This window comes from Pleurodeles waltl, chromosome 7 (genome assembly GCF_031143425.1).
Source record: "Pleurodeles waltl isolate 20211129_DDA chromosome 7, aPleWal1.hap1.20221129, whole genome shotgun sequence".
Lineage (NCBI taxonomy): Eukaryota > Metazoa > Chordata > Amphibia > Caudata > Salamandridae > Pleurodeles > Pleurodeles waltl.
The window spans coordinates 1,038,190,308-1,038,217,468 of NC_090446.1; the positions used below are offsets into that span (position 1 = coordinate 1,038,190,308).

General features: G+C 45.2%; 1 protein-coding gene across 2 annotated transcripts in view; it reads right to left on the reverse strand.

Annotated features, from left to right (window-relative positions):
* The window catches only part of APOH (apolipoprotein H), a 388,934-nt gene extending 362,143 nt beyond the window's left edge, over positions 1 to 26,791 (reverse strand). Inside the window, exon 1 of one of the 2 annotated variants that reach the window (XM_069199884.1) lies at positions 26,599 to 26,791. In XM_069199884.1, the coding sequence (XP_069055985.1) occupies positions 26,599 to 26,719 (121 nt within the window). In that variant the 5' untranslated portion in view covers positions 26,720 to 26,791. The remainder of the gene's footprint in view (positions 1 to 26,598) is intronic. The other variant, XM_069199885.1, reaches the window with a different exon arrangement.
* Between the last annotated feature and the right edge of the window lie 370 nt (positions 26,792 to 27,161).

Consider the following 27,161-nt stretch of genomic DNA (forward strand, 5'->3'; position numbering starts at 1 on the left):
ATTAGAATATCAATATAGCTTTTGAAAAACTACTAATTTTTTTGAGCAGGTCATTTGGGCCCTCATTAAAACTCGGGCGGTAAATTCCGCCTAACGCTGTGCTGACGGCTGCCAACATACCGTGACTGCGGCGGTATTCCGCTACGGGTATTATGACCCACACTTCCGCCACAATACAGACACCCACACAAGTCCGCCACACCAAAGGTCAGTGATAAACTGGCGATAGCAAAACCCACACCGTTACACCAACAGGAATATGCCCACAGTATCACGACCCACAAATTGCTGCGGCGGTCTTTCAAACGCGGTGAACCCGGTACACACCGCTGCGCTTAAAATACACACACATTTACAAAACACCACCACATTGGACAATTCAAACTACACACACCTGACACACATACACACACCACACCCACACACTCACACCACTATAAAACACCCACCCACATTACCCACAACCCTTTACAGTGAAAAAGATTATAGCACACAGAGAGACAAAAGGCAGGAGCACCCACTCAATCAGAGGCACAGAACACCATCACCCATATACCATCCAAGCACATCACAGCATACACCACAACACATCACCCCACACATCATCACACATTTCATGCACACCACATCCATGGCACCCCAAAGACAACCCAGGTTCTCAGAGGAGGAGCTGAGGGTCATGGTGGAGGAAATCATCTGGGTAGAGCCACAGCTTTTCGGATCACAGGTGCAGCAGACATCCATAACTAGGAAGATGGAGCTATGGTGGAGAATAGTGGACAAGGTCAATGCTGTGGGACAGCACCCCAGAACAAGGGATGACTTCAGAAAGAGGTGGAACGACCTACGGGGAAGGTACGTTCTGTGGTTGCAAGACACCGGGTAGCCGTACAGAGGACTGGCGGTGGACCCTCACCTCCTCCCCCACACCTAACTACATGGGAGGAGCAAGTCTTGGCGATAATGCATCCTCAGGGCCTTGCAGGAGTAGCAGGAGGACTGGACTCTGGTAAGTCATATTTTTACTATTATATCCCCCACCCTACCTGCATGCCATCACATACCCCCACCCTTACCCTCACTCCCATCACTCCATCACCTCACATCTACCCCACCATCACAACCCACCCATCACAATGCCAAGCCCTGCATGCAACACCAATGCATGGAACCCCATCACAGACCTGCATGGACACCCATCACCACAGCATGCCCAGTAAGTCACCACTCACACAAGGCCAAGCTGACAGGGAAATCACAATCATAGAGGGAAACACACCCATGCACAATATGGCCCATGCAGATGCACTGACACTGCATTTGCATCCACACAAGACCCATAGTCAACATCACCGGAGAGGAGGTGCCAGCTACATCCAGTCCCCCCACAGAAGAGGCCCACAGTGACGACAGCAGCTCTGCACGCCTGGATCTTAATGACCAACCTGGCTCATCCAGGACCTCAGGATAGTCGGGTACCCAGGCACAGTCCCAACCCACCACAGAGCCTCCCTCCTCAGGCAACACCACCACAGCACTCACCCAGCGGGCCCATGCCACTGTCCCCAGGACAGGTCAATCAGCAGTGTGTCCACCACTACAGGGACCCCACGCAACCCCACAAACCTACAACGACCAAGGACCTGGGGTCAGTGGCAGTGCGCACACGGTTCAGGGGACAGAGGTACAGGACAACACGGAAGCTGGGAGGACTGCTGTGCGACAAGGGGAGGACAGGCCCAGGGAACCCACTCTCCACGAGGCACTCTCCAACATCCTGGGAGCATACCACCATTCCCAGGAGACGTTGGGCCAGATACTGGCCAAGCTGCAGGAGACCCAGCGGCTGCAGGAGGGACAGTACCTGGGAATCAGGGATGACCTAACAAAAATATATACCATCCTGGTCACCATTGCAGGGGTGCTGGCAGACATGGGCAAGATCATAAGGTAGGCTGTGGCACAACAACGGGTGCCTGACACTAGCCAAACTGAGGAACAGCCTTCCACCTCTGCCAGTGCTAGTGGACAGGAGGCCATGCCACTGGAACAACAAGCCACCAGCACTTCTCCCCCTGCAGAAGGAGAACCACCCCGCAAACGGTCCCTGCGATCCAGGCAGAAGACAGAGAACATTGCCAAGTCCCCCGCCAGGAAATAAGACTCTCCTGATTGTCACCCCTCTGTCCCACACTGTCACCCTGTCCACCTTGAACTGCCATTACTCCCCTTCCTATGCCCCATTGGACAATGCACCTGTGATACCAAGAGACTGGACTCTACACTGAACTTCCTTCCACCATCAGCCCAGCCCCTTGCACCACCCCCTCTACTTATGAGTACCTAAATAAACACCCTTGGAACAAATATCAATCTGAAGTCTGTCAAATGATTCAAATATGTATTAGTACAAGATTATCAACGAATTGCAATTCAAAAGTACAGTGAAACATACTTTAGGATGACCTCTGGTGGGCAGCAGTACACATAGCAGGAGCCAGAGTGGGGCACAGAGATCTGAAAATGGAGATGCCAAAGGGTACAGTCAGTGGCCATAGACATAGGGAAACAGGCTGCCTTGCACAATGTCCAACAGATAACTGAAATGTTAAGTGAAGTTACAGTGTCTTACCTGTGTGTCACTGGAAGTACTGCCAAATAATATTGTCAACATCTTCTTCCTCTGCCTCCTCTTCCTCACTGTCCACAGGCTCCACCGCTGCCACAAGACCATCTCCAGGCTCATCCTCCTGCAGTAAAGGCACCTGGCGTCTCAAGGCCAGGTTGTGCAACATGCAACATGCCACGATGATCTGGCACACCTTCTTGGGTGAGTAGTACAGGGATCCACCTGTCAGATGGAGGCACGGGAACCTGGCCTTCAGGAAGCTGAAGGGTCTTTCTATAATCATCCTTGTACGCCCATGTGCCTCATTGTAATGTTCCTCTGCCCTTGTCCTGGCATTCCTCACAGGGGTCAGTAGCCATGAGAGGTTGGGGTAACCAGAGTCACCTGCAAATATTGAGGGACAACTGTTAGACACACACTAACCCTTAGGGACAACCACATACCCAGACACCTACTCATACTGTGTGGGGATCTTTGGCTCACCTATTAGCCACACCCAGTGCCTCTGGAGTTGGCCCATCACATATGGGATGCTGCTATTCCTCAAGATATAGGCATCATGCACAGAGCTTGGAAATTTGGCATTCACATGGGAGATGTACTGGTCTGCCAAACACACCATCTTCACATTCATTGAGTGATAGCTTTTTCTATTCCTGTAAACTTGTTCATCTCTCCAGGGGGGGACAAATGCCACATGTGTACCATCAATGGCACCAATGATGTTGGGGATATGTCCCAGAGCATATGAGTCAGTGTTCACTGTGGCCAAATCCTCCACCTGGGGGAACACGATGTAACTGTGCATGTGTTTCAGCAGGGCAGACAACACTCTGGTCAACACGTTAGAGAACATTGGCTGAGACATCCCTGATGCCATGGGCCCTGTTGTTTGGAAGGAACCACTTGCCAGGAAATGGAGCACTGACAGGACCTGCACTAGAGGGGGGATACCTGTGGGTTGGCTGATAGCAGACATCAGGTCTGGCTCCAATTGGGCACACAGTTCTTGGATTGTGGCACGATCAAGTCTGTAGGTAATGATAATGTGTCTGTCCTCCATTGTCGCTAGGTCCACCAGGGATCTGTACACCGGAGGTTGCCACCATCTCATAATCTGCCTCAGTGGTTGAAGCCTATGGAAGAGAACAGTGAGCAGAGGGTCATATTCACACTTATATTGCACTAATGGTGAATTGTTGACTTTACTGAAACAATATGTGAACTCGAGAGTCCTTTGATGTGCCAATGTCTGCTGTGACGCAGTTAGGTGCCATGCCCTGTGCCCCCCCAAAATGGCGGCTGCCTGACCTGTGAGGAGGGACAAGTGGAAATGAGGTCATTGTGCTGGCGTTGTGCGCCGTCGCGGTAGGTGGTCGATGACCGCAGCGCAAATTCGCATTGGTTATCATTGGGCCCTATGGGTTCTAGGAGCCAATGGTGATGTACACTGACGGTGACGGTATGCACCGCCACGGACGTCAGCCATTTTCTATCTACTCATTCACTTGCTTCCTGGCCTTAAACAGGAGAGGACCTACACTGCAAGTGCTGCTGTGACCTGTGTCTGGAAGCGACAATGGCTCATGTGTCTGGGGAAAGGGTCCCTGCCTTCACTGCGGAGGAGTTGGAGAAATTGGTGGATAGGGTCCTACCCCATTACACGTTACTCTACGGTCATCCAAACAAACAGGTGAGTACAATGTGAGCATGATGCGTGGGCCATGAATGTATGGACTGCTGTGTGTGTAAGCCACATGCAGTGGGGACAGAGGGGTCCTGGCCAGAGTGCAGCATGTAAGGTGGTCAATGTATGTGTGTCAGGGTATGTGTGGGATGTGGTGGGCAATGAGTATGACGGTCCGAACAAGTGAATAATTCCCTTTTCTGCTGTCTTTTTCCTGCAGGTCAGCTCCCATCAGAAAAAGGGTATTTGGCGTGCCATCGCCAAGGAGGTGGGAGGACCTGCGCCGCTGGGCAAAGAAGACGGCGGAGGTCCAGCTGGGGCTGGCTTCCCAACGAGGAAGGGGTGCCCATCGCACCATAAACCCCCTGATGTTCTGCATTCTGGCGGTGGCCTATCCGGAGTTGGATGTGCACTTGAGGGCATCACAGCAGCCACAAGGGGGTGAGAACAGAATCTGAAACCTGACTTTGCGCCCATTAGGAGGTACCCTGCTGGGGGATGTGAGCTGTGGGTGCCCCTAGGCCAGGGCGAACATGACAGGGTATATCCCTTGATGGGCAGGCTCAGTATCACTCCTACCCCAATAGTGTTGGCGGCCGTCTACTCCTGGGCAGGGTACTGTGGGTTTCACGTGTGCAGCTAATGGCATTAGTCATTAAACCCCATGGACTGGTGACTGTCTTAGTAAATGGTTGGGTATGGCCTTGTGCATAGGGCTGCTCCCTCTGTGTTATGTACGCCAAGGGTAGTGGTGTTGCTGGCATTGACCAAGTGTATCCTCTGTCTCCCCCCCTTTTTGTTTTGTCACCCTGTCCTTGTGTGCATTAGCATCATCTGGCGGAGGAGCAGAGGCACCGGCGATGGAGCAAGCTGCATCCCACATGGCCCATGGGGCCTAATCCACCGAGGGTGAGGGCACCAGTGGGACGGAGGGCGAGGGGAGCACCACGACGGGGACAGGAGGGGAGATCACAGACAGCGACTCCTCCTCCGATTGAAGCTCCCTGGCGGTGGCGGACACCTCTGTGCCAACCCCGAAAACAGGTACAGCCACCACCCCCCTACCAGCACCGCCCTCCCAGCAGCCCCTTAGTGTGTTTCCCGTGCCCGCTCACCCAGGAGGGTGGGCATCTCCTTCGCCCCAGGCACCTCAGGCCCTGCCCCAGTCAGCCCTGCTGCCCTCAGTGAGGAGGCTATTGACCTCCTGAGATCCCTCACTGTTGGGCAGTCAACCATTCTCAATGCCATCCAGGGTGTCGGGAGGCATTTGCAACAAACAAATGCATACCTGGAGGGCATTCACTCTGGCGTGGCGGCCCAACAGAGAGCATTACAGGCTCTGGCCTCAGCACTGATGGCAGCCCTTGTCCCTGTGTCTAGCCTCCCCCCTCCAACTTCCTCTCCTCAACCCCAGCCTTTCCCAGGCACACCTTCAGACCAGCATTCACCCAAATCAACACCCAAAGGTGGCTCAGGCAAACATAAGTACCACACTTCATCTCACAGGCACTCACACAAGCACCATCCCCATGCAGACACACCAACATCCACTGCCTCCACTGTGTCCCCTCCTCCTCTTCGTCCACCTCCCTCCCAGTATCGTCTCCACTCACATCTGCATGCACTACATCCTGATCCACTACCTCCATCACCAGCACGCCCATCACAACATACCCCTCACTGGCAGTCACCACCCCCACAACCATGCACACGTCCCCTGTGTCCTCTCCCAGTGTGTCTGTGACCCCTCCTCCCAAAGTACACAAATGCAAGCACCCACCCACCCAACAGCCATCCACCTCACAACAGCATCCAGCCCATGCACCTTCACCCAAACTCAACTGAAAGACACCTCCTACTACCACTCGCTCTTCCTCGACTCCCAAACCCTCTCCATTGAGTGTGTCTCAAAAAACATTTCCTGGCAAACATTGACCTGTTCCCTACCCCTCCCTCCCACCGTCCTTCCCCTCGGGCAAGGGTGTCCAGAACCCATGCCAGCACCTCAGCCACCAAGTCGGTGTCTGCTGTGGTACCTGCAACTCCCGAGGGCTTCAAGGGGGCACCCGTCATGCCAGCCGGTGTGCCACCGACCCCTGTAAAGGACCAATCCATAGCACCACCTGCAAGGTGAAGAAGGGGACAGCATGCACCTAGGGCAAGGAGCACGACCCAACCAGCAAGGCCTCCTCCAAAACTGCAGCTGCCAGAGCCAAGGTCCTAACAGCAGCTGCCAGGGTGAAGAAGGGGCAAGGCACCTCAGGCATCGGAGCCTGAAGGTGGGGGCCTGGTGGTCACCATAAGAACTGACAGCCCCACCACCAGCACCGTGGGCAGCACCACCAGTATCCCCGCCGCAAGCACCGCCACCTGCACTGCCACCTGCACCACCGCTGCCATCACTACTGTCAGCAGCAGCATCCCCAGTGGCCAGCCGTCAGAGGCTGCAGGAGAAGGGCTGGTGAATGAATGGTGAAGGGTGAATAGTTGGATGAAAGGGTGATGGATGGATGAGTGAGAGGACAGACGGATGAGAAAGGATGGATGGATTAGTGAAAGGGCGGATGGATGGGTGGAGTGAAAGGGTGGATGGATGGACGGAATGAAAGGGTAGATGGATGGATGAGTAGATGGATGATGGATGAATGAATAAGTGAAAGACTGGATGCTGGGATTTTGTGAACCCCCAGCTTTAGAAGCTACAGTGGGTGGAGTTCTTGATGGGTCTCTTCTGTCTGGAATTTGGCAGACAAAGGGGAGTGAGTGAGTAAGTGAGTGAGTGTGAGTGAGTAAGTGAAAGGATCGATGTGTGAGGGAAAGGGTAGATGGATAGGATTGTGCCAATGCAAAGGGAGATTGGTATTCTCTGGGTCGACCTACACATGTGGTTAGAGCAATGTAAGCAGCACATATTGGTGGCAACATTCAACAGAAAACGAGTCTAATGCAACCTCAAAAACTTATATTCAATCACTGTACAAGTTATCTTTGTACAAGATATGTAAATCCAAAGTCTGTGTGTCTTTCACAGGATCACTCCATGTTCCCTTTGTACTTTGCAACAGCAGCAGTTAACTACAAATGCCATAACTTTGATATGTCTAACTGAAGAAGAAATGCGAAGGAATCTAAAACAGAATAAAAACAAAAGATTATTTAAATAACTTGACAAAACAGGCACATCACAAATGATTTATTATGAGGACACATTTATTAAGACCAATCAAAGATAAACAATGTAAATGAACACAGTAGTCAATGTGTCAAAACTTTGATCAACTAACATCTTTGTTCTGGGATTTCCTTAATGTGCCATACCTAAAAAATGTCCTGCACAGACTTTTATACTCATGACTTTCAAAGTTGTTTTTACATTTAATGTAACAATATGTAAAGATATAATTGCACTTGTGAAGAAGTTGTCAATAACATCTTGATGTATGTCAATTCCTTCCTCTTCACCACTATCATCTTCATTTAGCATTCCAACATCCTCACCTGGTAGCTAGCCATGTTCTCTGTCCTTTGCAATGTAAGGGATGTTCCATTGCAGGGCTATGTTGTGCAACATGCAGCATGCCATGGTGATTTTGCACATCTTATCGAGTGAACAGAGGGCTCCACCTGTTTTATCCAGACATCTAAATCTGGGCTTTAGGAGCCCAAAGCCCGCTGCACTGGCCTCTTTGTTCTTCCATGGGCCTCATTGAAATGGACTTCCCCTGGGGTTGTTGGATTCCTCAATAGTGCTCACAACCATGGTTGGTTAGGATAAGCGGAGTCTGCTATATGAATTAAAAAAATTAAGTGAGCCGAAATATATATTCCCATTGTAGATCCTTGAACTAGAAATTAACCAATAATTATTTATTTATTTTACATGAAGCTTTTTATTTTTCTTTAGAAGTGGAAAGAAAGGGAAACAGTTACAAATTATGCACGGATGCAGCAATGTGAATAGCTGAGACACACTACCTTGACAAGATACATAACATAACCATGCTTGATTGCAATAAATCTGACAGCCGTTGACGATTGTGTTGTGCTACCAGAGTTGAACAACTAGTATAGTGATGCTGTAAGTCCCCGCAGGCTTCCGACCTATGTGCTATTTCGGCAAGTTGAAGTGCATAATACATCAGTGCATCTTCATGGCTGATAGTTATAAATAATCACAGGATAATGATATTGAGATTCAGTATAAACATTACATACAGTAACACTACAATGAAACCATAACCTTATCTGGATCAGCCCCACAGCACTCCCCCCCCCCACAACGCGTCTGCTCATCTAACTAAATCGCGTTAGCACGCTGCCCCAGGTTCTGTCACGGTCTGCACGTCTATTACAGCCATAGGCTGCAGTACTTTGAGGGACACCTGGTTTCTTACTGGTCAAGATAAGGGCGACCCCTTCTAGTAGCCACGGTGCTGCCGACTGGAAAAAACACCAAGGCAGACCGTGCTCTCCAGGAGAAGTCCAGGGGAAAAACCCAAGTAATGGGAAAAAAACCTCTATCACAGGAACTCCTGAAAAAGAGGAAAAAACTATGAAAAAGTGCAAAAAATATAAGTCAATTCTGCAGGGAAGAAGCAGGAGCGAGTAGAAAACTGGAAACAGGAGCGAGGATCACCACCAAGACGGATGTGTTTGCAGCGCAAAGAAGGAGGGAACTACAGTGCTTATATACCATGAACCAGGAAGTGACCAAACAGCAAGAACGTACAACACAATCTTGAACTGGGAAAGACCACATAGAAATGAATGAGAAAAAAGACCCAGTAGAAAAGAAAAAGGAAAAACGCATGGTGGGAAGAAAAAACATCAAGGAAGAAGACAATATGGAAGACCAAGAAGAAAGAAGACATGAAGACAGAAGAAAAAGGAGAAAAAAGAAGAAAAAAGAGAAAGGACCCAAGTAGATAAGTAGGAAGGGAAAGTCAGGGAGGCTGCCAGGGGCTGCGGCACGACCCGGAGCACTAAATGTGCCTCATGGGCTGCACCTCAGCAAAAAACGGCAAACGAGCACAAAAAAAACAGGCTGCCGGCGCAACCGCGGGCCTAAAAAAGCACACTGCAGTAATCCCCGACATGACATTAGGTCCCCTCCATGAGGCCCTGGGCTTGTCAGGAAAAAGAAAGAAAAAAATGCGCAGCAAACAGGGTGCATGAACTGAAGAAGCATCTTCCTGTGAACCGTCACTGAGGGGGTAACCTTTCCAGTGAATCAGGAATTGTAGCTTGTCCGAAAGATGCGTGAATCACAGATCTCCTGTACCTCATATTCAGGCTGGCCATCCACAGAAAGAGGAGGAGGTTGATCGTTAGTCTGTGGAAGAAATCCCGATGAAAGGGAGACATCAATGTGTAATGAGGTACAAAAAGCCTTCTAAAAACGTGACACATATTGGGGTCCCCAATCTGAAATGATTACTTGTGGAAGACCATGTAGACGAAAGATATCTTGCATAAAAATATAGCTCATTTCTTTAAGGCTGTGAAATGCGCCATCTTGGTAAATGAATTAATGGTCACCATGATCACATGATTTCCTGAAGAAGACTGTAACAAACATATGAATCTGTAGACAGGGTGTGCCAAGGAGCAGAAGGAACAGGTAAGGGCATCAATAATCCTGCTGGCTTGGTCCGAGGAGTCTTGGTTTGAGCACATACAGGGCATGATGTTACATAGGATTCAGCATCGGTCTTAAGTGTAGGCCACCAAAAAGAACATAGGAGCAACTCCTGTGTCTTCTTGATTCCATGATTTCCAGCCACTGGAGAATCATGGCACATCTGGAAAGCCTCGATCTGAACTTTCTTGGTCGGCAAAAATAGAGTGTTTTGATGATAGAAGTAGTCCTGATTCTTTTGTAATTGAGGACTCAAGATATTCTATTCTTCAAGTGGAAGATATTGGTATTCTGTCCTAACACGATCCAGAAAGGACCGGGCAAACCCTACGATTTGACTGGCTTCTATTATTTTTGGATAAGAAATGTTCATGTTTCTGGATAGAGACGAGATAATGCAGCAGCTAGTAGGGTCTGAGATCCACGAATGTAGGTCATTACAAAGTCATATATTTGCTGAAAAAGAAAGCCCATCTTGCCTGCCGGCTGTTTTGACACTGGAAATTTCAGAGATATTGTAGATTACGATGATCAGTTCTTGTTTTGAAAGGTTCTTTGGTATCCATTAGGAAATGTCCCCATTTTTCACAGGCAGCCTTGAGAGCAAGTAATTCCCGTTCTAACACAGAATAATTGCGTTCGACTTCTGACAGTATGTGGATAAGTAAAATACAGGATGTTCCAAGCCATTGTCTTCTTGATTCTGAAGTAAGACCACTCCAATAGCTCTCTCAGAGGCATCAGTGACCACTATAAAATTCTTAGTTGTATCCAGGTGCCATAAGATAGGAGCTTGGGTAAAGGCCCGTTTCAGATTTTGAAAGGCCATCTTTGCACTTTCAGTCCAAACAAATCCCTTCTTCAGATTTTCTCCTTTGATGGTCTGAGTGATAAAACTCTGTTGATGGGCAAAGTCTTGTATGAATTGCCAATAGAAGTTGGAGAGACCTAGGAAGCATTATGTTTCCTTAATAGAAGAAGGAGAGGGCCAATCCAAAATGACTTGTACTTTATCTGGATCCATAGCTATTCCAGTCTAATTGATACAGAACCCAAGATACAATACTTCTGTCTTGTTAAATGCAAATTTTTCAGGTTTGCAGTATAGCTTATTCTGTCTGAGTCTTTCCAAAACCTGAAGTACATGCTCAGTATGCTGATCAGGTATACGAGAATATACTAGGATGTCATCCAGATATATCACCACACTGTGATTCAATAAATCAGAAAACACGGAGACCATGAATCGTTGGAATATTGAGGGTGAGTTTGTTAAACCAAAAGGCATGACTAGGTATTTATAATGGCCAAATTGAGTACAAAAAACTGTTTTCCATTGATCTCCTTCCTTGACACGTAAGAGATGATAGGCACACCTTAGATCCAATTTGGTAAACCTCTTGGCACCTTGGACTGTGTCAAGTATATCTCTAAAAAAGGGGTAAGGGTTATCGATCCTTGATGGTTATCTTGTTCAGTCCATGAAAGTCAAGACAAGGACGCAGATCTTTTAATTTCATTGGAATGAAAAAAAGAGGAGCCCCAGCAGGAGAGGAAGAGGGGACAATTAAACCATTCTGTTGATTATCATCTAGGTATTCTTTAAGTACCTTCTTTCCTTGTTCGGTCAACGAATACATTCGTCCTAATGGAACCACTTCTCCCCGAATCAAAGGAATCGTGCAGTCATACACCCAAAGTGGAGGTAAAACGGGTTTGCTAGGCTTCTGAAATACATCACTGTATTCTTGATAACTACTTGGTACTCCCTGTATCATGTTAATAGAGCTGCTCATATCTTTGGAAGAAAGGATTAAAACTTTAGGGGACCAATAAGAGTTTGTCGAGCAACAGTTCTGTTGGCAAAACTGTGATGATAAAGATATTGTTCTTGTTTCCCAATTAATATATATGTTGTGCCGAGTCAGCCAGTGAATTCCTATCATCATGGTATGATATGGAAAGGATATTAGATCAAAGGTAATGTGCTCCTGATGTCTTCCAAAACGCAGACCGAGGGTGGGTGTAGTATCCACCACTGGTCCTGAGGTTAGTGGGGAACCATCTACTGTGTGTACTTGTCCCAGAGTCTCTTTGGGAACTCGTGATATACCTCTTTCTTTGGCCCAAGCCTCATCCAAATATGTACCTCTTGCTCCACAATTGAATAATGTAAATACCTGCTCTTCTTGATTCTAGAAACACTGTACGGTGACGGACAGTATAAACAGAGCTGTGGTATTCTCTTTGGAGGAACATATTGAAGGTAAGTCTACTCTTCCCATCCCCTTCCGCCTCACAGTGACCGGAAGCTGGCATTTCCCGTAGGTCTGGAAGTACGGACAGGACACATCCGGATCAAGTGATCAGCCTTGCCACAATAAAGACCAAGGCCCTTTCATCGCCTATCTTCTCTTTCTGATTAAGATAAAGGACCACGGACTAGGTCTATCTGCATGGGTTCTTCTTCTGTAGAGTTATTCGCCTCACAATGTACTTCGTCAGAACGATGGGCTGTGGAATGGGGTAATCCAGACAGATACTGTAATCAAGCCTTTCGCCTTTCCATCTTACATTCCCACAACCGATACTCTATGTTCAATGATTAATCGATCAGTTCTTTCAGGGATCCTAATTGAGTAGAATGCACCAATTCATCCTTTATTTCTTTTCCTCAGCAAAACAGGGTTACAAAAGTGCGTTCCACCCATGTGGTCTCAGCTGCTAACTGTTTAAATCGGGTTATTTATTACAATAGATCCTGATTGCCTTGCTACATATCGCGTAATGCTTCTTCAGCAGCAGCCTCCAACCTGGGTCGTTCGAACATCTGTTTAAAGAAATTAAGAAAGGCAGGATAACTGGATAATACAGGATCCTCAGCAGATACCAAGGGGGTCTCCCAAGCTAGTGCGGGGCCAGACAAGGCACTGATCAAATAACCAACCTTGGCTTTGTCAGATGAAAATTGGAAGGGTCGAAAGGCAAAGAAGACTGTCAAAGAGTCAAGAAATTCCTTTACTTTATGAGGATCTCCGGAATATCATGGTGTCGGGATGGACACAGGAGATATATCCATAGGTCGAGAAGTCAAGGCTTGCCATAGTGCGGTATTCTCAGCACGCGGTTTTTGTAATTCTTGGGCTTGTTGTTGCACAGTATGAAGCATGGATTGTGCATTTTCTATGACATCATCATGTGGTCCCTCCATGGTTTTCATGCAACGCTGATTCTTTTGGCGGTGCAATTTGTCACGGTCTGCACGTCTCCTACCGCCATAGGCTGCAGTACTTGGAGGGACGCCTGGTTTCTTACTGGTTCTGAACTGGCCAAGATAAGGATGACCCCTTCTAGTAGCCAAGGTGCTGCCGACTGGAAAAAAACACCAAGGCAGACCTTACCCTCCAGAAGGGGTCCCAGTCAGGGAGGCTGCGAGGGTCTGTGGCGCAACGTGGAGCACGAAGTGGGCCGCACTGCAGCAAAAAACGCCAAATGAGCACAAAAAAACGGGCTGCAGCGGTTCCCAAAATGCAGTTCCCTTTCAGCTGTCCCCACCAGTTGGCCCTCCCCCTCTATGAGGGGGGTGCCAGGCGCATCACTCAGGGCAGCAATAGCAATTCGCCGCACTCAGCTCACTTAACCGTCCGCCGGCACCATGATCTGCGCATCGTCCACATCCTGACCTCCCTCCGCACCTCACTTAACATCTCATCCCACGCAGAGGCCAAAGGGTATTTAGGCAATCCCAAGCAGTCTTTCCTCCACAGCCCCACTCCCTCCGTCTTTGCCCACATCAAGAAGGACCTGTTACAAGCTTCTTGCACAGGGGGCTCTGTGAACCTCCATCACCTGGTGATGAGGCACTTGGACACCAGAAGGCCCAAATCTAGAAATCTCATGGAAGCTCTGTGTTTCTTAGCTCTGGAAAAAAAAGACCCAAAATGCATGCTTCCCACATGCGCAATTGTGGGCATGTGGTACATGCCGATAGCTGTGCAGTCATTTCTCGCCAGTATGGGCATATTGAGGGATGGAACCTTAACATATGCAGCAAGTCCGCCGCCACCGGTGCACTACGGGGGCAGACCACATTCATACAAAGAAAGAACTGATTAATCTTCACCGGAGTGAGATAGGCTCTATGGAATATATAGAACTGGATGAGGAGGAACCCCGCGTTACACGGAATGTTGATGTGACTTTTCAAAACTGCTTTCCACTCAGCATCCGTACACGGCCTAGCTAAATCTTCTTCCCAGCGGGCTCGCAGCGTGGAGTGGGCATGGTCCATGTGCGTCTAGAGGGCATCTGTGAGCCAACGTACTCACTGCATGCCCTGCCACATCACGTGCATATACTGCACCAGCAGGTGCATCAGTGATTCAGCAGTAATATCTCCCCAACACCAGGTCAGCGATGCAATCAGGGAGTTATATAGCAGGAATTGATGGGCGGCAGGCCTGTCTCTTCCACCAGTGCCTCAACCCGGAGGAGCTTGCCCTCATCATATAGATCGCCTAGCGTGTGCAGCCCAACAGTGTGCCAGGGCCATAGCTGGTGCATAAGGAATGACTGTGTGCGTGAGGCGCATACTCCTATGTAACAGTGATGTGCCACACTCACCAGGGGCAACTCCAGAGCCCCTGACCGTGTATTCGGATGGAACAGGCGCGTCACTTCAGATGTTGACCAGGGCTGCATCACCGTCACTGTATCAGCTAGATGGAGCCCGGCAAGCCACTGGGACACCCATTGCAGCTGGGAGGCCAGATAGTAATGCTCAATATTGGTCACCGCCAGGCCACCCTTATCCAATGGCGAGTATAGTTTGATAATGCCACCCTACAGCTGTTTTTATTCAAGATAAATTCCTGAGTTCTAGATTCAAATTCCCTAAAAAACTTAGCCGGGACATACAGGGGTAGGGTGGAAAAGTAGTACAGTAGTTGAGGAGGGACCATCATTTTCAGCAACGTTATCCTTCCCATCACCGAGAGTGGCAATGTCTGCCAGAAACTCATCCGGGCACATATAGATGTCATTGCCTGTTTGAGGTTTCCATTGTGCAAGACTTCCACAGTGTGGTATATGTTACTGCCCAAGTACCTGAACATTCTGGGTTGCCATGATATGGATATGCCCACTAGGGTAAGACCGGGGTCTGGCCAGTCAGGGGTAAAAGGAAATAAGCATGACTTCCTCCAGTTAACCCATAGACCCGATAGCACTGCGAAGCACTGCAGTATATCCGCAACTTCCTCAGGAATATCAGCGATGTTGTTAAAGAAATTAACCAATAATTATATTGACAGATTGTACTTACCAACAAGTCAGGCCCTCTCAGGTCCAAGTTGTGATATTTACAGGGGTATGCTGCTGTTCCGTACTACAGAGGAATCCTGTGTTGATCCTGGGAAATGCGCAGCCACGCTTATGATGAACTAATCAGGTAAGCAGACAACTTGCACATTGATTGAATGGAAGTTCTTTCAATTGCAGTAGACATGTTCTCTGTTGTGTGGTGGCAGTAAGGCAATATGGCCCATATTTATACTTTTTTAGTGCCGCATTTGCGCCGCTTTTTGACGCAAAAGCGGCGCAAACTTACAAAATACAGTTGTATTTTGTAAGTTTGCGGCGCTTTTGTGTCAAAAAGCGGCGCAAATGCGGCACTAAAAAAGTATAAATATGGGCCAATGTGTGCCCTCAATTGCTCCATCCACATGTGGTATGCCACCCAAAGCACAAAAATCTCCCTTTGCATTGGAAAAATCCTCATTTTGTGTGAAAACTGTATGAAGCTGTTGATGCATCTTATCATTGAAGAAAGAACTTCTTGAAGCACACCAGTGAAATTAATTGTGACATGCCACCAGGTACTGCCACAATGTATTGGAATGATCCTGTGGCCATGATTTTCACTATGGTGTTATTGATTCCTTTTGTGAGGCAGAAGATCTGGCTCCAGCTATTGACATAAATAAAGAATCGTTTGCCTATTCAATCCATTTTTTTTTAAATATCCATTCTTCCACGGTGGCAAGGTCTGGAAATGGTCGAAACACTTAAGGCTGTCGTCTTCTACCTCTATCTGGGTCTATGTGTCTGCACTTAAGAAAAACGAAAAATGTTTATTTAAATTTCATTTCTTTGATATTTAATACAAATGACATTTCTGTTTAAAAACCTATTGCTTTTTGGAACCTATCTGTACCGGCCTTTTTTTAATAGGATTTGTTATTTCAAATAACATTCTGTTCATGTGTATTCTTTTTTTTTTTAAATGCGTAAATGATACATTCTCAATGCATTATTTACACATTATTGTTTTATCAAACGTTCTGTCAACTGAAGTATAAACAAAACAGCACATCTATCGCAGTTAACCACAGTAACGCACTACATAATACTGTTTTGTATTTTTTTTAAATGAGTAACATTCACATTTTGTGTATGTAATTAAACTAGCCACCATTTTGAGTGGTGGTGATGCACTTAACATTCACAAATACAGTGTTTCACAATCTAAAATGGGGGGCGCCTGACCTTGTCATCAGGACATTTGCAATTGGAAGGTCGTCAGTAGAAGTTGACTGTGTAGTGGCTGTAAAACTCCATGATGGACACAGCCATAGGCTAACCAGTGTGACAGCAATGTACAAAAGCCAATAGATGTGTCCATCTTTGTTGACAATCATGTAGATCGTGTACATGTACGCGACATTTCAAAACAAGCTCACTTGCCTCATAACACTGCAGCCAACAATACCTCCTCTATGATTGCTGCTGTTTCCAACCGCTGGGAGTCACGATGCCCAGAAAAGCAGATGACAGGGCCCCTACCTTTCAGCAGATGAGCTTGATTTGCTGACCATGGAGGTCCTGTCCCTGTACAGCCAGCTGTATGGCTCACCAGAGGAACAGGTATATTTTTAAAAGAAAATGTATTTTTCACTAACTTGAAATGTCCCTTTCAGTTTCTGAGTAGAGTGTACTGACTGGAGTGAAGTCAGTTCAGTATTGGAGCTGTGAACAAAATGATGTTTCTGAATAATTTTAAATGTCACAAAATTGAAATGAAAAGTTACCAAGATGATTGAGGGAATACTTCATTTCAATTTATTCACATTTCAACGTTTTGCATTTACAAACTGTATGCCCCCTACTCCTAATCGCCAGCAGAATCTCTACCATAGGTCTGAGTGTATAATACAGCCATTTGTTCAAATGAGAGAAATGTAAAGTACAGAAAACATATTTTTGGTATGCAGCCCTGCCAAGTTTCCCAAGTTCAAGCGTTTCAAGCTGCTCCAGTCCAGTTTTTATATTTGAATTCTGGGACTTGTAGTCTTGTTTATTCTATTACAAAACAAGACTAAAGTTCCAGAATTCAAAGGAAAAAATCTGGCTGGAGCAGCACATCAAACATGGACCTGGACTCTAGGCAGGTATGTTTACGAACTTGTCTGCAGAATAAGTTTCAGCACTTTAAATTTCACCCATTTTCCAAACAATGAGTGTGTGTTTGTGTTATACATGTAAAAGTGCCACATATGGTGTAAGGTATGTCCTGCGCTGCAGGTACATATGACACAGGCTCTCGGTCACCCATAAAAAGATATCCCATTCCTACTTACACTTCTTCATACATCACCAAAAACCTCACTCTCACTGACAAACATGGCAGCCCTTTCATAGTGCTCTTAGTCATAGTATATGGTTCAAACCATGGTATCCGGCTCTATGGACATTAGGCATTAAGCTATTGAAGCTAGACTTGGGGGTGTGTAGCCTTCAGTAGCTCCAGATATGTGTACTGATCAGAAGTAGCTCTCACTACATGAAATGTTTCAGACCCCTGGCCTAAAGAATGTTAGTGGCCTGGATTTGTAAAATAAGGACATGAAAAGGGATAAGGGTATTCAACAGGTGACTACAAATTTTTAGTTTCAAATTAGAAATAAATGTTATAAAATATGCTGTATTAACTTTTTAGAAATGCTTGTGATAGATGTATCAAAATTGTGTTACATCAATAATGAAACAAAACCTCACAAAACACTTTTTCTTTCTTTTTATGTATTCATACAGGTCAACACCCACCAGAAAAAGAACATCTGGAAGTCCATTGCGAAGAGAGTGCAGACCCTGAGGGTCTACACATGGCACAGCATCCATTGCACAAAGAGGTGCAAGGACCTAAGAGGCTGGACCAAGAAGTAAGCAGAATTCATGCACAGCCAGTCTTCCTGACTTGGGAAGCGCGTGTGTTGCACCATGATCCCACCTAAAGGCAAACTTGTGGGCAGTTGAGAGCCCCTCATCAGCCTCAAGGGATGATTGACAGTACATTCTTCCAAAAGCAGCCACCATGTTTTTCGTCCAATGGACTTATTCAAGGCTGTGAATATGTACATGTGGAACCAATTAACATCATGTGTGATTACCAGGTTAAGAATAAACCCTGAGAAAAGTGAATTTATGAAGAAAGGAGTATCTCCAAGTTTCCCCATGGTGCCCGTCTTTCATTTGAGACTCAGTTTAGTCCGCTTTCCCTTTTGACTCCTTCAGGGGCAGGAAGCTTCAAAGATCCGCGTCCTATACTGGGGCGGTTTCCACTTGGCAACAACTGGAGCACGGTAAGTTGAATGCTATCGCTTTCCCTTTTGTCTTTTGGCTTATAGGGATTTGGATGTTGTTCACATTTAGAACTCCGCTATTATCTTTCTCCTTTGGCTTATCATGGTCCCTTAACAAGCCTTAACACTCTGAAGTGCTTGCATTACTGACACCTTGGAAATATTTCAGTGATGGTAAGCTTTTTACACCTTTGATCACACATTGTTTGCTTGGTATACCGTAAATGTGGTGTATATTGTATTAGGTGTTTGGCCACTATACATTATTTGTGTTGGGGTGCTGTTTTCGGTTTCTCTGGGTGTTATGTTTTGGACTCACTTACCTTGAGTACCAGTATTATTCACGCTTTTGAGCAAACACATGCCTGCCTAATAAAAAGAAGTACATTAATTAGTTTGATGTTATAAGGGGCAGTTGTACTAAACTACCAACAAGGTGTGATGCTCCATCACAATTGTGAAGGAGGTTACGTTTGCTCAATTATAGGTGACATAGCATAAAATTAACTTTTGATGCAATGGATGTTCCAAGCATCACATTGGTGAGTTGGTATGATAGACAAACAATAGTAAGCATGAGAGTCAAAATGACTAGAATCCTGAGAACATTGAACATTTTTTAGTAAAAACATGTTCCACACATTTTCACAAAAAATAGCTTTCAAATCAAATTTATATTCAAAGTTGCTGATTGTCATGATGCCTTTCTTCTTCAGAAATGTGCATGTAAGCCAGACAGTTTTTTCAAACATGATTTTGGTAGGTTTAGACAGGAATGTGACTGCATTGGTGACAGGGTAACACATACCCCAAAACACCTTTTTTGTCGTCTGTTATGTCCAGATGACAAATCACTATTGCTGAAAAAAAGATTAGTGAAAGGGATTACTGCAGATAGACAATGTTCAATGCATTGTTTGCTAGATGTAGATTTTTGTGACATGAGTTCACACTTCAAAACAAACAATCTGTACCATTGAGAGGTGTTAAACCATTATTGGAGAAAATTGAAAATGATTAAGAGATATGATCAAAAATTAAATGGGAGTAATGATGTGAAATAAAACTGTAAGCAAATGGGTCCTGAAAATGTTCCATACATGCATGAGGTAGTGGTTAAGCATACCTAATTTTGAAAGCCTAGAAGCATGTTAACTTTGACATTTTCAATATGTTTGTTAAAACAAAACCTCATGATCAGTTTTATTTACACAGATACAGTAAAAATGCTGTATCTGTCTTTTCAGCATCTTCAGGAGCAAGCGAAGGGGGCATTGGCCACGAAGGTGGAGAAGCAGCTGGCCACTGTCTGTCGGGTGGTGAGACCTCGGACACCGATGGACACAATAAAATGGAGGGTGAGGAGACTGGAACAGAGGCCACCAGCTCGTCATCTTTGTAGGGCTCAGCAAGTTACCAGTCCCTAGTGGTAACAGACCCTACAGGACCTTTGCCATCTGCATCCTGGCCTACCACCCAGATTCCCATCTCCACCCTTCCTCTTCCCCCCTTCTCCAGGTGGCCAAACCCACCCCCTAAAAGAGCTGGGGTCTCCTTTGCCGCAGGCACCTGCCCACTGCCCCTGTCCCCCTGGCTGCGCTCAGTGAAGAGGTTATTGACCTGTTACACCCCATCTCTGTAGGACAGACTGCAGTCCTGATTGACACCTAGGGCATTAGCTACTAAATGCAATAAATGCTTGCATTTCTGGGTGCCACTCATAGTTCAATGTCTGGCATGCAGAGATCGCTTGCAAAAATAACCTTTGCACTGATTAGCAGCCCCAAAACCAGTCCAACCTTGTGTCCCTGCCCCGGGCCCTTCCTCATCCCAAGTTCCAACTCCCACCCCAATATCAAGTGCGCTCACTTCTTTGGAGGCACCCACCCCAATAAAGACAAGCAGTATACACACACACACACACAAACACACAAACAAACACAAACAAACACCAATCCAATATACACACAGTACTGGCACTACATTCACAGGCACAACTATCACCACCACAACCACTGCACCTACCAGCAAACCCACACACACCACAACCGCCAGCATACCCACAGGCACCACAACAACCACCACACACACACCCACCACCACTGCCACAAGCACCACAACCACCACCACATCCACAACCACAGGACACCCACCAATACCATAGCCACCAGCACACCCACAACCAGCCCACCCACAAACTCCACAACCACAACATCCACCTCAACAGCACACTCATCCAAACAAACACAGTCACACAAATGCACACTGTGCATGTAGGTAGCTTGGATCAAACTTGTAAATGTAAATAAATATACAGGTGTGTTTCTTTAAATTTCTTAAACTACCACATTACACACATATGCTTTGCACATTATTATACTATTGCTTCTAAGTATGAATTAAAAATGCAAGAGTCCTGAGCTAACGTAAACAGTAAATTCCAATTTTATCATTTAAAAAAAAAGATGTAGATATTCATTATGATTCTCTACAGATATATATATATATATATATATGTATATATATATATATATATATATATATATATATATATATTTTTTTTTTTTTTTTTTTTTACTGGAAAAAAACTAAAACGGTTACAGGGATGTTATAGTTAGGTTGATGTTTTATTCATTCAAACCATAGAAATTCAACAGGTATAGTTATACTCATGTTAAGAAGCCATAACTCCTGGCCTAAAGTTACTAAACGGCATGAGTTATAATTTCTTCAGAATAACCCTTTGGAACGTGACAAGGTCTGGGTTGCTGAAAATTATGTTGAATGTATGTTCAGGCCAGTGAGGATTATTCTGGAGTGGGGCATATTGGGTTTGTCAAACCATATGTTCACCAAAGATGCATGGGTTTGAGCAGTTTGTGAGTATTTATTGACAAATGTGTCTAGAAAGGTGCCTGGAAGATTTCCACTTCTTGGTGGTGGTCTGTAAAGACGGAGAAAATTGGGGGAAACGGTTGGTGTAGTATTGCATCTGGCAAGGAAGTCCTCACAACCTTTCAAGGGAACATCCTCAGCTTTGGTGAAAGTTGTTGATTCCTTAAATATATTTGTAATTGTTATTGTATTTATGTAGCACTTACTATCCCTGAATAGGTGTCAAAGTGCTTTTCGGCGAGTAGCACGATACTCTGGTACCCAAAAGGATTAGTGGTGGATTAGGGAGATATGAGTACTGTATTAGTATGAGTTAATTTGAGCAGGGGATATGTGAGTTTATTTGTAGGTTTGAAAAGAATAATGGAGGGATAGAGGAGGGAAGAATCCAGAAGTGTTAATTGGCAGTTTATAGTAATAGGATGAGGCTTGGGATGAGTAAAGGAGAGATGGAGGAGGGAAGAGTCTAGGGAGATCATAGTAGTAGAAGGGGTTTTGGAGTCAAAGGTGAGATAAGTGAGTGAGAATTTAATAGGGTTGTTTGGGAGATCATCGTAGTAAACTGAGGTTTGGGGTGAGAGGAGCGCTAGATGGGGGAAGAGCTTAGGCAGGGTTATTTTGGAGATCATAGTAGTAGAATGGGTTTGAGATAAGCCAGACAGTGGGGGTGGAGGATAGATTGATTGAGGTATAAAGAGAGGGGGAGACAGAGTAAAGCTTAAAAGAGAGTAATTATTTGTTTCTCTCTTGTACAGTAGGACTCAAGTAATAAATAAATAGATACATAAATACATAGTAAGGGAGTATGGGCCAGATGTAGCAAAAGACAATTTTGCGACTTGCAAATTGCGAGTCTGACCGACTCGCAAATTGCAACTCGCAAAATTGTATGCAGAAAGGTGTCTCAGACACCTTATGCGACTCGCTATGGGGTCGCAAAGACCCACCTCATGAATATTAATGAGGTGGGTCGCGGTTTGCGGCCCCATAGCGAGTCCCTGCACTCACAGGGATGGTGGCCTGCTGGAGACAGCAGACCTCCATGTCTGTGACTGCTTTTTTAGTAAAGCAGTTTTTATTTTTTTGAATTGCAGCCCGTTTTCCTTAAACGGAAACGAGTTGCTATACAAAAAAAATAATGAAACCATTTGGTTTCATTTTTTCAGAGTAGGCAGTGGTCCATTGGACCACTGCCTGCTCTGAAAAAATATTTCTAGCACATTCACAAAGGGGAAGTGGTCCCATGGGGACCCCTTCCCGTTTGCAAATGAGTTACCACCCACTTCAAGTGGGTGTTAACTGCGAATTGCTTTGCGACCGCTTTCGCGGTCACAAAGCAATTCTACATCGCGGTGCGAGACGCAAATAGGAAGGGAACACCCCTTCCTATTTGCGAGTCGGATTCACATTTTGCGAGTCGGTACCGACTCGCAAAATGTGAATCAGCATTGCGATGGCCGTTTTGCATGGCGCAAACTGCGATTTTCGCAGTTTGCGACATGCAAAACGGTTCCTACATCTGGCCCTATATGTGTAAGGAATATAAAAATGGATATAATATTTTGCAATTTAAAGTTGTGTTGTGTAAACACAGACTTTCAAGACTTGCAATATGTGAAGTTAATTTATTTGTGTACTTTTCTAACATTATTTTACATTTCCTCATTTTTCAATAGCAAAATGTTTGCTGATAAAATGGTTAAGATTACATTGGCTCATTGTCATAGATAAAAATGAAAGTAGGGATTCCTAAGTATCTAGTCTAACAACTTATCTAGGAACTATGCAATGACCTTTGAACATGTTAAGCATAGAATGACATACACGTATATTTGTATACACCCACACATATACACATATATATATGCATTTAACCGTGAGAAAATATACATTTACCCAAGGCTAAACTGCCTCCTCTTTTGCCTATGCAATTTTGTGATTGTCTGGTGGAACAGCTTCATGCAATTGTGGAGCCATGTCTTGATCCAGCCATGATACAATTATGAAGAATAATTCAGGTTGTGTTTCTGTCAACAGCTCAAAGCTTTTTAGCCATAGAACAGGTATTTATTATTAGGCAGCTTAAGGAATGTGGTGTGATTTTGTGCTGTGTAAGAGTAGGTATTATCCTTGAAGGTAGAAGCTGCTATTGCTGATTGTGCTTGCTGTAGCAGCACATAAGTTGAGTGTTTTTTGATTATGGTTATCCTCATCAGACAGACATAGAAGGCATTTGGTAGGGTCTGTGTGGGGTGGTAAGGAGACTAGCTGACATTGTGGGGGTGGGTTGTTTAGTTGTCTTAAAATAGGAGGGTTGTTGTGTGATAGACAAGGGAAAGAATGGGGTGATGTTGCTGTCTTTTGCCAATGTTGGAGGTGGAAGGGGTATGGGTTAGAGATGGTTGAGCATGAGCATCTGGTTTTATGGGTCCGAACTGTGCGATGGTTGATAGAAGGGTAAGTGAGTCATACTGTTGAGTACTTTTGGGTCGACTGTTTATTGTATGGAATCTGAGGTGGTGATAGGAGAGAATGTGTGTTCTTTGTATTGACATTTGTTGCAGAGTGGATGTGTGTTGGTATTTTGAGATGGATAGGAATTTTGAAATGTCAGGTGTTTTGAAGAGAAATGTTGTGTGGATGTTAGGGTTTGGTTTGGTTGTTAAGTTTGGTCTGATATTGGTGTAGTGACTTGAGATGTAAGTTTGAATGTGAAGGATTGTGGTAATGTGGAGGGGATAGTATTTTGTGTTAAAGTAGAGGCTCTGGAGAGTGAGAAAGAGGATAAAAAGGAGTTAGTTGGTTTAATTTGTGTGTTGGAAGGGGGAAGAGTTAAGTTTATTGTTACCGGGGAGTGTTGAAAGAGTTTTGTCTTGGGCTTTGGGTGACAAGAAGAGAAGGGTTGTGTAGGTTGTGGGTATGAAATAGAGTTAAGAGGGCTGGTACGGGTAATATTTTGAGTTGGTAGAAGGTTGCTTGTTTTCTGGCTCAGAAAGGACCTGTCTGGGTAGTTTTGGCAGAACTGTTCCTATTAGAGCAGGATCAAGGCTGGTTTGCAAATGTCTGAGCCTGATCTGCATTGTGGGCAAAACAACGATGGACTGGGAGGCAGTACCAAGAAATTACCAGTGGCTGAGATTAATTCAAGCATCCCACCCATTACTTTTTTGTATACTTCTTTATCTTGAAGCACCAGAAAAAAAGAAAATCGTGTATTAGCATAGTAAGAGAGCAAAACTCCATTGTTATCGCATAACGCTAGCTTACCGCTGTTTTAGTCAATCATAAAGCCTGCAATTCCACAAAACACGTGCATCTTTGTAACTCCTAAAGTATAAGCATGTGTGAATGCCACAAGAGACATTCATTAAGCGAAACCTACAACCAGTGATTCTCATGTGGAAGACCCCACTAAAATCAGGAAATATCTTAAAACTGACCAAAAAGAAACTGTGCTCCAAGGTAGGGGACTCCCTCTTTAGGAGGTCCGAAGTTGCAGACCCTGCACCGTACTTAAAGAAGATGTTTTGCATATGAAAAGCTAAAATCATAAAAATACCACTAAATTACACACTGCTCGAAGAAACAAGCTGACTATCTCGCACATGCGCAACATCTGGCCGGTGCAACAACAACTTCTGCACAGGCTGCGCAGGACGGAATCAACATGTGCATCGACTGACTGTAGCAAAGGTTACATTTAGGCCCCCTTCGGTCAGCGTGACTGTAAGTTTTATACCCGTTGGTTGGTTTATAATTTCCCATGACCAGCGTAAGTCTGAACAATTTGAGTCCCTCATTTACTTTTCACTATAGAAATGCCACAGAAAGGACTGCCTGTTCCAATAGTTCTCCACCATGGAATTTTTTTTTATGAACACCCAATCTTCCTGATGCTATCTCGTATTTTATGACAGTGCTATATCGGGATATAAATCGAGTTGTCCATATATGCAAAAAATATAGGAAAAGTAATAGTTTATTTGCTCAAATAACAGCTACTATTGTTTTCCAACTCATGAATACTCCTTTTATTGATCTCAGATGGATTAATGGCTGTATCAAGTTTCACAAATGCATCTGTGACTTTTAATTGACATACTGAGCGCTGTGTGAGATGTTAAGCCACCGAGCTGGGTGTGTCGCCCGCGGCAAACAAAATAAAATTAACGACAGAGGGGCCTATCTCAGGATTAGAGGTGGGCCATGTAAATCACAGAACATACATCACTTAAAGTATGGTAAAGTCTCTTCACTTTGTAGCAACTTAGATCCATCCCTGGCCCCGCCCCCACCCTCGCAACAATGCCATTAGTGAACTAAGAAGCTCGACAGTTGACATGTGAACACTGTATGTGGTCTACATTCTTATTGAAAGAGCAACATTAAAGTATAATCAAAACATTGCTAGTTTTTTGTACAGTGGGAATTCCGAACTCGTGTATTTGAAGGTGAGTTCATGTGAGATAGTGAAGAAAAAGAGGAGCAGTAAATTAAAATATTTGTCTCAAATCACACAATGTCGTTAAGACGCCATGAATCCAGGTTTTCTGGTTTCACTTTTGAGGAAATTAGCCACTAAACGGGAATCTACTTGTCACTCCTGTTTAACAAAAATGTTAACGTTTTGTTTGTACCGCCCTGCGAATGAAGGGTGGGGCGAGGGTGGCCGGCAAAAGCCACATGAAAGCTCTGCTCGCTATGAGCGCGAGGCTCCAACAGGCCCTTCCGCTGATCGAGTCAAGCGTCAGGCTCGAGCTTTCAGCGGTTCACCCACCTCTACTCTCGATTGATACTTTTCGTGCTCTATGCTTTTTAGCAAACATCAAGTGGTGTTTTTAGCCTAATAGTTTCATTTTAACAAAACACGCATAGGCTTAACAATGCCAGCAACGAAAGGGCTTTTGTTGTTAAGTGACTTATGACTGAAGGTATCACACTTGACATGAAGCCAATTAGTACCTATAAATGCTAAAATATTCCATGTAAAGTGCTTAGATTAAAACCATCTCTTGAATAACAAATTGCAATTGCAATATCTGCCATTAAACCTTTTATTTCTGCATCTAAGCTAAGGCCATGCTTTCTAAATAAGGCATCAGCCACTTACCTGCATCAGTGCTTACGGAGGCAGCCCACAAAACAAGGCCCGCGACCCACAGCATGGCAAGTGACTCCTGCGCACTCAATAGTGATCCAAACTCAGACTTCTGAGCAGGGACTTCGAACATTAACCAGTCCTGTTTACAATAATCCACTGATACATGAACTGAGACACACTGGACATCTGGAAAGCATCAGGAAGCCCTCGTCACGTGACTTTAGAGAAAGTAAGAAACAGAGGCTTCTGCTTAAGACATTACCATGGTGTTTTTGTACGCCGAGGTCAACCGAGACAATGGCAGGTCCCGTGAGCCCTTCCGCATGAGTGTTACTGCTTCTCATATTAATTTTTTGAAAGAGGGGAGTCGAGCTCGCTGGCCTTTGCTGACGTTTGCTACAAGCCTTCCAACATGATGTACCCTAGCCCTTACTCAGTGCTTGGGAATTTCCTAATGGAAGTTCACTCCCACTTTTACATTTCTGGGCATCTAAAACTCTTCCGTAATAGGTCCATGCACGAGAAAAACAGTGAGAATTGGCACCGCTGGTCTGGCCTATTTTTGGATCAGG